Raw genomic sequence first — 13,022 nt, 5'->3', positions numbered from 1 at the left:
CATGTGTCATCGACGTTATTTACCAGCAAATCATGCATGGAGAAGAGAATGTGCCAAGTTTGATGGGAGAGTAGAGGATAGGATTGCACCAAAAGAGTTGTCTAGAGAAGAGATAGTGAAACAACTGCAACATGTTAGAGCGAACAATTTTGGCAAAGGTCGGGGAAAGAACAAGAGAAAACGAGCCGTATCAGAATTGAATTGGACAAAACGTAGTATTTTTTTTATTTGCCGTATTGGTCGTCATGCAAGTTGCGACATAGTTTGGATGTAATGCACATAGAGAAGAATATTTGTGATAATATACTGGGTACATTGATGAGTATTAACAAAAAGACGAAAGACACGATCAAGACGAGGAAAGATCTTGAGAGAATGAGAATTAAACATAATCTGCATTTGCGGGTGGAAGGCAACAGGGTGGTCATGCCGCATGCATGTTTTACGATGACGAGGGAGGAGAGGATTGATTTCTGTAAATGGTTGCAAGGTGTGAAGTTGCCAGATGGTTATGCTTCAAATATTGGTAGATGCGTGAGTCCTGATGATTGGAAAATCAATGGATTGAAAAGTCATGATTGTCACGTATTTTTGCAGAAGTTATTACCTGTGGGAATTCGTGGGAAGCTGACATCTAATGTACGTGTCGCCATATCTAAACTATGTATGTTTTTCAAGGATTTGTGCCCTCGGGTAGTAAATCGAGATGTGTTGTCGAAATTGGAAGAAGACATTGCTACTATACTATGTAAATTCGAGCAGATCTTTCCACCATCATTTTTTGATGTCATGGTCCATTTAGCAATACATTTACCGCGAGAGGTACTTCTGGGTGGACCGGTGCAGTTCCGTTGGATGTATCCAGTTGAAAGATATTTGGGTCGATTAAAGCGCACTGTTGGGAATAAAGCCAAAGCTGAGGGTTCAATAGCAGAGGCTTAATTAGAATTGTTGTGCTCAAAATATACTTCTTTTGCAATATGTTATAACAGTGACCACATGGACAAACTTAGAACGGAAGGCGTAGAAAATATAGAGGCAAGACACGAGGAAGAATTTTCCGGATGGTTTGAAGAACGTGTATGAACTAAAATTATATATATGTTATATTGTGAAATTTTTAACTCTGGATAATAAAATAATAAATATATACTATTTCAATTTTTAGATTTTGGAACAACGTGCTCGTGATCCCGGATCAATTTCTTCTGAATTGTATGCATTGGCCCGTGGTCCCTCAAATAGAGCACTTCGATATACTGCATGCACGGTTCGAGGTTATAGATTCCATACTTTGGACCGTGAACGTAATAGAAAGACTCAAAACTGTGGTGTGTTGGTCGAGGGGAGTCATGGAACAATGATATTGACTATTATGGTGTCATACGTGATATTATCGGATTGAAATATCTGGGTGGGTCTGTAACATATGTCTTCAAATGTGATTGGTGGGATCTAGGCGGTGGTCGGGTTTCGATACATAGGGATAATCACTTTACGAGTGTCAATACTGCATCTAAATGGTACGAAGATGATCCATTCGTATTGGCTTGTCAAGCTACCCAAGTCTATTACTTGATTGATCCAATGAAAAGTGCTGATGAAGATAGTGGGGAGATAACTTGGCGAGTTGTACAAAAATTTGTTCCTCGAAATATATATGAAGCAGGAACGAGTGCAGATTACGAGAATAGTGGAGATGAAGATGACAATCCGATTGTTGAGGCATACCAGGAAGATGGAGAGGGTATTAACTTGTTTGTTGACCTCGGTGCACTCGAGTTGCTCCCCTTGTGTAGAGATGATGTCCCACCCGTACATCTCGACCCGTCTGTATTAAATGATCATTCAATTCAAGTCAGTTTGGAGGAAGATGAAGAAGACGAGTCAGAAGATGAATACGAATCAGAATCCGGGCATGAGGTGGATAATGATGATGAAGATGTTATTGATGGAGATTCTGAAACAACTATGGAAAATTCATCTGAAGAGTAAAAGTACTAAATATTTTATTTATATAGGTGACTATAAAATATCTTAAATTTTCATAATTTCTTCTAATTAATTTTCTTTGATATAATTAATTATTTTAAAGAATGCCGCCAAAACGACAACGAAGAAATGTGCCTCCGCCAAGTCCAAGTCCTGAATCCATTGAGGACTCCCCACTCGAGGAATCCGTTCCTGAAGATCAAGCTAACACAGAAGAGAACAACAGCCAGTCGACACCTACCAGTAAGGAATAATTATATATATAGTTAATAATTTTTTCTCAATAACTATATAATTATAATTATAGTATATCTATTATTATCATGTAGTTGATGCATCTGCACGTCGCGGTCGTGGCTATACACGTGGAATCTCTCTTGAAAAAAATAGAAGGCACGGTAAACTGAAGGTCACAATTCCTGATAATTCCACTGGAGGAGTGGATGATAGTGCAGCAGCGCTTTCCTCCTATATTGGCACAGTAGTTCGAGCTTATGCTCCATTTTATGTGCGCTCATGGCGAGATGTTCCGAATGAGATTAAGGAGCACATTCGAAGTCGTGTGCTGGTGAGTTTACTTTTCAGTACATTTTTTTCACTTAGATTAATCTATTATATTTTTTACCTGATTCCCTTGTTAGGATGAATTCGACCTCGACTTTAGCCGTAGCGAGGATTTGAGAACCGTGAATGAGTTGATGGCTACACTATTCCGACGTCACAAAGGACGATGTCATGACCACTTCAAGAAGTTTGAGATGTTGGAAGAGGCTGCGCAGTCTCCTTTTCAGCAGATGAAGTTAGATGATTGGAGAAAGTGTTGTGATCTTTTCGCATCTCCAGATTATCAGGTATTTTACATTTATATCTTTAAATTATTTACATTCATATTCGTTTTATACATTATATGTATACATATTACAATTAACATTTTTAATATATTTTGTAGCACTTGAGTTCTACAAATGCACAGAATAGATCCGTTCTGACTGTCCACCATCGTGCCGGTTCAAGGTCATTCCACCGTCTTGCTGAAAAAATGGTAATTAAAAAATTATAGAATTCATTTATTTTCCTGATATTCTTTCTGATAAGTACTAACATTATCTTTTTAAAATTGCTAATATTGTCGCTTTGTTAGAAACGTGATGATCCTGAAAACTTTTCCCTCGTTCATGTCTATGCTGCTGCTCACACTAATGAGCATAGTGAGTGGATGGATCCTGTCGCTGCAGATAATTATGTAAGCAGTGTTAATTTTGTTAAATAAATTTTTTATAGAACATTTTAATAGTTTATTTCTTATTTCTATTTCTTTTAATACGTTACTAATTATTTACGATCATTACCTTTTAAATTGCAGAACAAAATGTTGGAGATGCAGTCGACTTCTGCGGAATCCTCTCCTAGTGACATAGACATATTCACCCAAGTGCTCGGGCCGCAGTCTAGTATGGCAAGAGGTTTGGGACGATCTATCAAGCATAAATGTTCATCCTCCTCAACCTCATCGGCTTCACAAATTAATAATCTTACAGCAGATTTAGAAGCTGCACGGCGTGAGAATGAGTATATGAGGTCGAGACAGCAAGAGTTAGAGTCTCTCTTAGAACGACAGTCTCATTTAGAGACGCGTTTGCAGGACCAACAGAGAGACCAGGAGGAAAGAATACGCAGTGAAGTGCAAGAGCAAGTGCAACGAGAGATGATGGTGCAAATGGAGCGTGTTATGTCGTTGCAACAGAATCCCCGTGGGCGAGGGAAAAAGAAGAAATAAATTTTATCAATATTTCTGACTAGTTTTAATATCTAATTTTGTACTTTTATAAGACATTGTTACTTCTTAATTGGGTATGTAATATGATACTATTGGTATTTTATTTTTAAATTTTATGAAATTAGTATTTCTGATCTGTACGTTCGAATGTAAATAAAAATCGTTCGAACGTTGGTTCACACTGTACCAAACGTTCGAACGTAAATACAATTGAATCGTTCGAACGTTAAACCGACTAACGTTCGAACAAAGAACTTGCATTCGGACGCTCCTTCGTTTACATTCGAAATAACGTCCGAACATTAAACGCGCTACGTTTGAACATTTACGTTTACGTTCGAACAAATATTCGAACGTTTATTGTAATTAACGTTCGGACGCATTAACATGCGAACGTAAATATGATACGTTCGAACGATATACAACAAACGTCAACTTCTCTCATTCGAACGCCAATCGGGTCGGGTATAACGTCCGAACGTTTAATTGTACGTCCGAACGTGATTTTCTGTGACAGTTCATAACCGTCACAAAAAAAGAACGTTCGAACGTTGTACCGAACAGAACACTTCCAACCATCACTAAAAATATTTTTTGTGACGGTTGAACAGTAAACCGTCACCAAATGTTTTCTGTGACGGTCATGGTGACGGTTTCAAACCGTCACCAAATATGTTTAGTGACGGTTTGCCATTTTTTTGTGACAGTTTCCTCTGTCACAAAATACACATTCTGTTGTAGTGATACTAATTTTCAAGTTCTCTAATCATGCATGACAACATTTTCCAATATGTAGTTAATTTATTAATTTATTTTATTATGAAATAAAGAAAAAAAAATCATATAAGAATGTATTTAGAAGAAACTTAGTGATTTAGAACTTATAAACTAAATATGCAAGATTCAGACTTTTATTCATAATAAAGAATTGAAAATTAATAATCATGAATATATATATATATATATATTTATATATATATGAGAGTGAAAACAAATAATGACAAATTAAACAAAGTAATGAGGACTAGTGCTGCATGTAATTGAATAGTTTGGAGAACACGTACATTTAAGAACGCGAAATCCAATATAAAGGCTAAAAAGGCTTATAACACGTCAATATTCATCTCTAGAAAAATTAGTTTAATTACATGCAGAAAAATCCCAATCAAAGCTAGAGCTTATTATATATATATATATATATATATATATATATATGTGATCAACTAAAATCATAAGCACAAAAACACTTAAACTCGTAAGTACTATTAATTAGGGACAAATTTATATACTCATAAGTACCTTTGAGTTTGGGGATGAAAGTGATCCATTCAGAAACGGTATAAATTAAAATGACTAAAAGCAATCAAAATGACTAAAATATTACCTTCATCATCAAATGCGAAAATATTGTTTGAAAGACTTAATGTCATAAGGGATGTAAGGTTACTTAGAGATGGTATGATGCTGTAGCCAAAGCTATTAGAATCGAGGATCAATGTCTCCAAGTTTCTCAGTACTACTAGCCTTTCGAAACCTGCAAATTAAATTAAGAAAATAACTTTTTTCATTGTCCTTTTTTAAAACAAAATAAATTTATCAATTACAGCACGCACTTGCCTTGATTTGGGAGGGTACCATTGTACCCATTCCAGCTTATATCCAGCGTGATCAAATTTCTCAACGTAAATAATTCTACATTAATAATCCAAGTTGACGATAAAGTATAAGATTATTAGATATGTAAGTGAATGCTCTGATTTAAAATATATAATTAGATAGAAGAGATCACTTTAATAACGTACCTTGTGCTGGAAAGCATCCCTCCAACTTATTCTCAGTAAGATTTAAAGTCTTGAGTGAAGTGATAGCACCCAGAGATTGTAGAATGCTATTGTCATCAAACGAGTTGTAACCAAGGTTTAAAATTTCCAAATTCCTTAGGGTTGAAAGCTTTTCAAATCCTGCAAAATATTTCTTAAGAAATAGATTGGGTTTACAGATTGAGTGAATACTAATCTTTATATATCCGAGTGGGTATAGATTAATCTTTGAGTGGAGCCGTATAATTTGCATACACCCTGAATACAAATGTATATCTCTTGGCCGCCTATTGAAAGTGAAACACATGCTTTAACGTTAGCTTAGCTACTTATACTTACAAAATTACAACTTGTAAAATTACAAAAGTATTTATAATTAAAGACCTTTTATATATAAAACCAGTGCTGTTTCGAACAAAAATAACAACTTAATTAGGTAATTTTAGAATTTTTAGTTGAAATAATTCAAACTTTTCCAAAAAGGATATACAAAGGCATTATTACAAATAAGATTAAAATTAAAAGTAATAGACACAATATGTGAATTTCAGAATATTATATATTAAAACTCCTCATTCCTCACAACATACGTACCTTCATCTGGTATGCAACCATCGATTGCATTAAAGGATAGATCAAGACTTCTTAACTCCTTGAAAGGCTCTAATAGAGACACATTTAATAACCATGAACGTTTCTCGTAATATTTCTCCATTTCGTAATAAGAATGATAATCACTATAGGTATAACGAGGATCCTGCATTAAATTGTCGAGGGACAGTTCTATCAGATGACCTGTGGTGGAGTTGCACGTGACCCGCTCCCAATTACAACAATCACTCTTCTCATGGTCGACCCATGAAGGAAGATGATAAGCTCTGAGAGACGGAATGGATATGATAAGAAATGACTTCAAGTGAAGCAGACCAACTCTCTCTTCCTCCAAGCAACCCATGTACTCACGAGTTTGAACAAAAACCACTAAAACCCAAAGCAATGCCTTCATTGAGAAATAATATTGTAAGACACCCATATTCATTTCTATATAAAATCTGCTTGTTTTGGCTGTTCTATTGCGAGTATCATGGCTTTCCACAACTCGAATATATATAAGAAAAATGGAACACGGGACTTAATTAAGAGTGTGTTAGAGTGGCTGAAATTGAAAGTTAGACTAATTAATAATTAGACCCATATCTTACGCATGCATGCAGTAGTGGAGATCACTAGTGCCTTAACTTCCACGTTTAGATAGATATGGGTTGTCATTTTCCACATTGATGTCAAGACACAACTATAAATAATAAATCTACATATTTCATAAGCTGAACATTTTGAGATAAGTGGTGACTATACACTAGTCACTACAACAGAAAGGGTATTTTGGGACGAAAATTTTCGTCCCAAAAGACCCCAATTTCGTCCCGTAAAAATTTTTGGGACGAGAAAAATTCGTCCCAAAGTCGTTCCAATATCACTGTGCCAAAAGGTATTTTGGGACGAAAATCACCATTTCGTCCCAAAAAATTTCTTTTGGGACGAAATTGAAGGAAACCGTTCGAACACGTTCGAACGAAAAAAATTTTTCGTCACGGTTTAAATTCGTCCCAGAAAATAGTTCGAACGGGAAAATTTTTAAGTTCGAACAGTAGTACCCTGTTTGAACGAGTTCGAAATATGTTCGAACACACATGAATTCGTTCGAACGTTATGAATTGTCTTTGTGTTCGAACGTTAAATGGTCAGGTCGAACGCGCTATATAAATTCGAACGGTATAGGATATGTTCGAACAAGACTGAAATTATTTACGTTCGAACGTTGTGTGATCGTTCGAACGTATTATCTACGTTCGAACGCTATTGTCGTTACATAGAGTTCGAACGTTTTACGTTCGTTCGAACGATATCTCTTTAATTTAAATCAATAATAAAAAACCAAATAGACATTCATACTATTTGCCACAATACATTAGAAACTGTTTAACACTCACAAAAGTGTGAAAATAAGCGCAAAGTAAATAAATAACATGCGAGACAGGTATTGTTCGTACATAAATAGATAATCCCAAAATCCATCAGTTGTTTGGAGGCCTGTACTGTTGCATAAGCTGCTGCATTTGGAGTTGCATCTGTCTTCTGAACTCTTCTTGTTGTTCTTCATGTTGTTTGAGGCGCATCTCCATATCTGCTTGTTTTGCCAATTGAGCCTCTAACTCATGCTGTCTTGCAGTCAATTCTTCGATTCTGGAATTCGCATTCTCTAGCGCTATAGAAGTCATAGATGCATTCCCAGAAGAAGAGGAAGAGGGACCAGGCTTTACACAACGACCCAAACCCCTCAAATATCCTGAACGTTGACCCAGGACTTGTGTAAAAATCTCAATATCACTTGTTGAGGAATTTTGATCTGACGCAGATTCAGCACGTAGGGCAACCATTTTATCCTAGCCATATATAAGATAAAGAATTAATATCGTCATAAATATTCTAATATATTTAATTCAAACAGGTTATAAAACTTACATAATTTTCACGGGCATCAGGATGAGTCCACTCTCCATTACGATCAGTGTGCGATGCAGCATATAATTTTGTCAGATCATAATTAGTATCTGAATCTTGCTACAATAAATGTGTTAAAGATATAAAGTCATTATGATGAGTCCAAATAATTAACTATATCCAATAAAAAAAATAGCAATACCAATTTCTGAGAAAGACGATGGAAAGATCTTGAGCCTGCATGATGATTAATCTTCAATTTTGATCTATTTGTTTTGTTTATAGAACTTCGCTCCTGCAAAGAAATTGAAAATATTATGAAGCGAAATGACAGATATGACAAGTAAAATAATTAAATTTCATTATACCTGATATGATGGATCCTCAAACATGTCACAAAGTTTTTCCCACTCAGAAGGTCGGACATCCTGGAAAGGATGTTGGCGTGCATCTTCCTTCTTCTCAAACTTATTATAATGCTCATGACACCTCGCCTTATATTTGCGGAATGCATTACCCATAAGCTCTTCCACAGTCTTACGCTCCTCTCTCCGACCAAAATTTAATTCGAAATCATCCTTAAAAAAATAGTCACAAACACATTATCATTTATAATATTCTAAATTTAAGTAAAGTATAGGAATTTATTCTACTAAATCAATATTTTAAATATTACCAAACAACGCTTCTTGATAAGCTCTTTAACATCTTGGGGGACTTTCTTCCATGAAGTCGTTGCCAAAGGTGCGTAAGTTCGTGTAAGAGCACCCACATGTGATGCAAGCCAAGCTGCTGGTTGTCCTTCGCCCCCAGTATGTTCGTCAGGAATGTTAACCTTGATCTTACCCACCTTCCGATATTTTTCCAACGTCACCCCTCTAGTGGTGCCTCGACCTTGACGAGATTGTACTGTAGATTCTATAAAATATAACATTGTAATCAATTGCATTTATATTTCTATTACAGGACCTTAATTAATAACTTTTATGAGTATTAAATTTTTACCTTGTTCTGTAGAATCAATCTCTAATGGTGAGTCTGAAGGAGAGCTAGGAACAGGTGGAGATGGGTTGCGAACTTCCTTCCTCTTTGGCGGCATAATTTTAAACTACTGATACATTCAATAAGTAAAATATTTGTCATCAAGTGGAATGTTAACACTTAATTGGTCAATCAGAATCTGTATCAGTTTCATTTGACAATTCGCTCTCATCATCTGTAGATACTTCAGATGATTCAACATTTTCCTCAACTGTCGCATCAACAATTTCAGCCTCAATATCTTCTCTATTTAATGGAATCATCTCATACTGGCTCAAATCCACAAACAAATTTATCGCGGGTTGACTCTCTTGGTATGCTTCTTGAGTAGAAGAGTCATCTTCTTCTTCATCTTGTCCTTCCACCTGAGGGATAACATCATATATATTTCTTGGAGAATATTTTTGAACTACTCGCCATTGATTTCCTAACTTCGGGTCATCTAAGTAGAATATTTGAGATGCTTGAGAAGCCAAAATAAAAGGATCATCTTCATACCATTTTTTTGATGTATTAACACTCAAAAAATATTCATCATCACGGACTCCAGTACGAGGATTGCTTAAATCCCACCAATCACACTTAAACAGATACACCGCAAGCTCTCCCAAATATTTCATTCCAATTATATCGACAATAACCCCATAGAAATCAATATTTTCTCCATCATGACTTCCTTCGACTAGGACACCACTATTTTGGGTTTTCCTATAACAATCTCGATCCAGTGTGTGATACCTACTTCCCCGAGAAATACATGCAGAATATCGAGCAGCGCGTCTCGATGGGCCACGCGCCAATGCATACAGTTCATCAGATATATCATTTGGATTATTCGCATGCAATTGTACAACCTACATATTGAGTAAAGCATATACTATATCAAAGTTGAAATTAATATTTTTTCATTTGTTATTGAGTAACGCATATGTAATTTCATTACCCGTTCTTCAAACCATCTCGGGAACTCCTCTTCATGTTTCTGGTTTATATCATTTACTCCTAGTTCCTTGAGCACGTTAATATGATCACTGAAATTGATGATTACCACAAATATATTATATTTTGTATTTTTTCTCTGACGTAATGAGGCAATTTAAATTAAGAAAAAGTTATAACTTACTTCAAGTAGTTCTCTATCTCAGGGCAATTGTTCAGCACGTACCACTGAGCTTTCTCGAACTCTCTTCCACACAAGTCATAACCACGCACTGCACCAATTGGACGAACTTGTTGGGAAAACACAGAATATATAGTCCGTTGTCTTGCTCGGTCAACGTCAAAGTTTCTTTCTGGCCGATCAAACCGAGTGTCAACTCCGTGGAAATATTTGGAACAGAAGGTATGCCACTCATCGTCAATATATGCTTCTGCAATTGATCCTTCTGGACGGGCCTTGTTACCCACTGTACGTTTCAACTTTCCAAGAAATCGTTCAATGGGATACATCCATCTATATTGAACTGGTCCTGCAAGTCGAGCCTCACGTGGCAAATGAACGGCTAGGTGAACCATGACATCGAAGAATGACGGTGGGTAAATACTTTCTAGCTTACACAATATTATGACAATTTCTCGTTCCATTCGATCCAAAGCTTCTACATTCAACGTCCTCGCACATAAGTCTTTAAAAAATGCACCCAACTCAGTCAAAGCCACACGCACATCTCTGGTCAAGTACCCACGGATACCAATAGGCAAGATACGCTGTAAGAAAACATGACAATCATGACTTTTTAATCCAGTTATTTTCCAATCATTTGTTCTCACACACCTTGTTAGATTCGAGGCATAACCGTCCGGTAATTTGATCTTCATTAGCCACTCACAAAATGTAACCCTTTCATTCCTTGACAATGTATACCACCCAATCGGCATGTAGACAGACGAACCATTTTCTTGCAACTGCATTTCCCGTCTTATTCCCAACCGCTTCAAATCCTTCCTTGAGTTTATTGTATCCTTTGTTTTTCCTTCAATTGACATCAATGTTCCCAATACGGATTCGCAAATATTTTTTTCAATATGCATAACATCAAGGCTATGTCGCAATTTTAACTTCGACCAGTACGGGAGTTCGAAAAATATACTCTTCTTTGTCCAATTCAACTCATTCGTAGCTCGTTTTCTCTTTCGTTGTTTTTTACCAAATTCATTACAACCAACATCTATAAATTGTGCAAGTACATCTTCGCCAGACAAATATGGTGGAGGTTGGCCCCATTCAACAGTTCCATCAAACATTCCAGAATTTCCACGCCATTTATGGTCACCAGGTAAAAATCGACGATGACCCATGAAACATAATTTCCTCCCGTACGTAAGCCATTCAGATTTGGTATATTTGTTACAAGTTGGACATGCCATTTTCCCCTTAGTACTCCAACCTGACAAATTCTCATAAGCTGGAAAATCATTTATTGTCCACAACACCGCAGCATGCATCTTGAACGACTTGCCTGTTGACGAATCAAATGTGACAACCCCATTCTCCCACAAATCTTTCAATTCTGCAATCAATGGCTGTAAGTGTATGTCTATATCATTTCCCGGTGACCTCGGACCTGGGATGAGCAAACTCATCATGAAATATGGATCTTTCATACACTTCCAAGGTGGTAAATTATACGGCATAAGTACAACTGGCCAAGTACTATGACTAGTACTCATGTTCCCAAAAGGATTAAATCCATCTGTTGCCAACCCAAGTCTTACGTTACGCGGTTCTTCAGCAAACCATGGGTGTTCCTGATCAAATTCCTTCCACACCTGGGAGTCAGCAGGATGTGACAAAATATTCTCGTTCCTTACTCTATCTGATGAGTGCCATGTCATATCTACAGCCGTTGCGCGTGACATAAATAATCGTTGTAATCTAGGTATCAATGGAAAGTGGCGGACGACCTTTTGCGGAACATTTGCCTTGTCCGATGTCCATCTTGACTCGTGGCATATAGGACACTCGTTCAACTGCTCATTCTCTCGCCAAAATAATATGCAGTCATTCGTACATGCATGTATTACGTTGTAATCAAATCCGAGTCCTCGTTTCAACTTTTTTGCTTCATAGAAGTTACGAGGTAAAGTATTGTCTGTCGGCAGTGCCTCTTTAAACAGCTCAAGTAACATATTGACTGCCTTAATAGATAATCGACACATTGATTTTATGTGAAGCAATCTTACGGTAAACGACAACTTACTATGTCTTCTGCATCCTGGATATAGCTCACGCTGTGAATCATTCCACAAGCGTGCAAAAGTGTTATGGCCCCCATCATTTGAGCTTAATGTGTCCGTGTCACCTTCATCCACAAACATTCCCGCACCGATGTCACCTAACATTTCCTCCATATCCTCATCGTAATCATCTCCAACAATCTCTGGTTGTACATCTTCATCGATCTCTTCTTCTTCATGTGGAGCCTCAAATGAAGTTGGATATGGTTCGCCGTGTAAGACCCAATCAGTATAACCCTTATCAATACCTTTGACAAACAGATGTTCTCTCACCAAGTCTATCTTATGAGAACGCAAATTCCTGCATTCTCTGCATGGGCATCTGATACGCCCATCACTATCACATGTACCCAATGCAAACTCCAAGAATTTCTTAACACCTTCAGCATATACATTGTAATTCTGACCCAATCGATCGGTAACTCTCATCCAACTCTTATCCATGCCGACTATATTCATTACAAACAATATTGTAATGCATCAGCAAACATCCATATATCATGTACCAATTAATGAGTATGCCACCTTTCACCGGGTAGTTGGTCCTATCCCGTTCGGGATTGTAAGATCATAGTCGCCAACCTATGATCTATTATCTGTCACGTCCAACAAAATTTCGGCAGCATCTCCCCATAGTTCTCCAAATATGCTCG

General features: G+C 36.8%; 1 protein-coding gene across 3 annotated transcripts; it reads right to left on the bottom strand.

Annotated features, from left to right (window-relative positions):
• Positions 1 to 5,096: 5,096 nt before the first annotated feature.
• LOC108983197 (receptor-like protein 13) lies at positions 5,097 to 6,659 on the bottom strand. Of its 3 annotated transcripts, XM_035692142.1 has the most exons (5): positions 6,335 to 6,659; positions 6,184 to 6,298; positions 5,572 to 5,730; positions 5,387 to 5,461; positions 5,097 to 5,303 (listed from the first exon to the last, which is right to left on the bottom strand). In XM_035692142.1, the coding sequence occupies exons 1-5, from the start codon at positions 6,626 to 6,628 to the stop codon at positions 5,098 to 5,100; spliced, it is 849 nt and encodes a 282-aa protein (XP_035548035.1). In that variant the 5' UTR covers positions 6,629 to 6,659; the 3' UTR covers position 5,097. The 3 variants fall into 3 exon arrangements, with proteins under 3 accessions (XP_035548035.1, XP_035548036.1, XP_018810300.1); XM_035692143.1 differs by having other exon boundaries at positions 5,383 to 5,461; positions 6,184 to 6,659; XM_018954755.2 differs by having other exon boundaries at positions 6,184 to 6,659.
• Positions 6,660 to 13,022: the final 6,363 nt, after the last annotated feature.

This window comes from Juglans regia, chromosome 7 (genome assembly GCF_001411555.2).
Source record: "Juglans regia cultivar Chandler chromosome 7, Walnut 2.0, whole genome shotgun sequence".
NCBI lineage: Eukaryota > Viridiplantae > Streptophyta > Magnoliopsida > Fagales > Juglandaceae > Juglans > Juglans regia.
The sequence above is the reverse complement of the archived record's forward strand: the minus strand, read 5'-3'. Positions and strand labels throughout refer to the sequence as shown.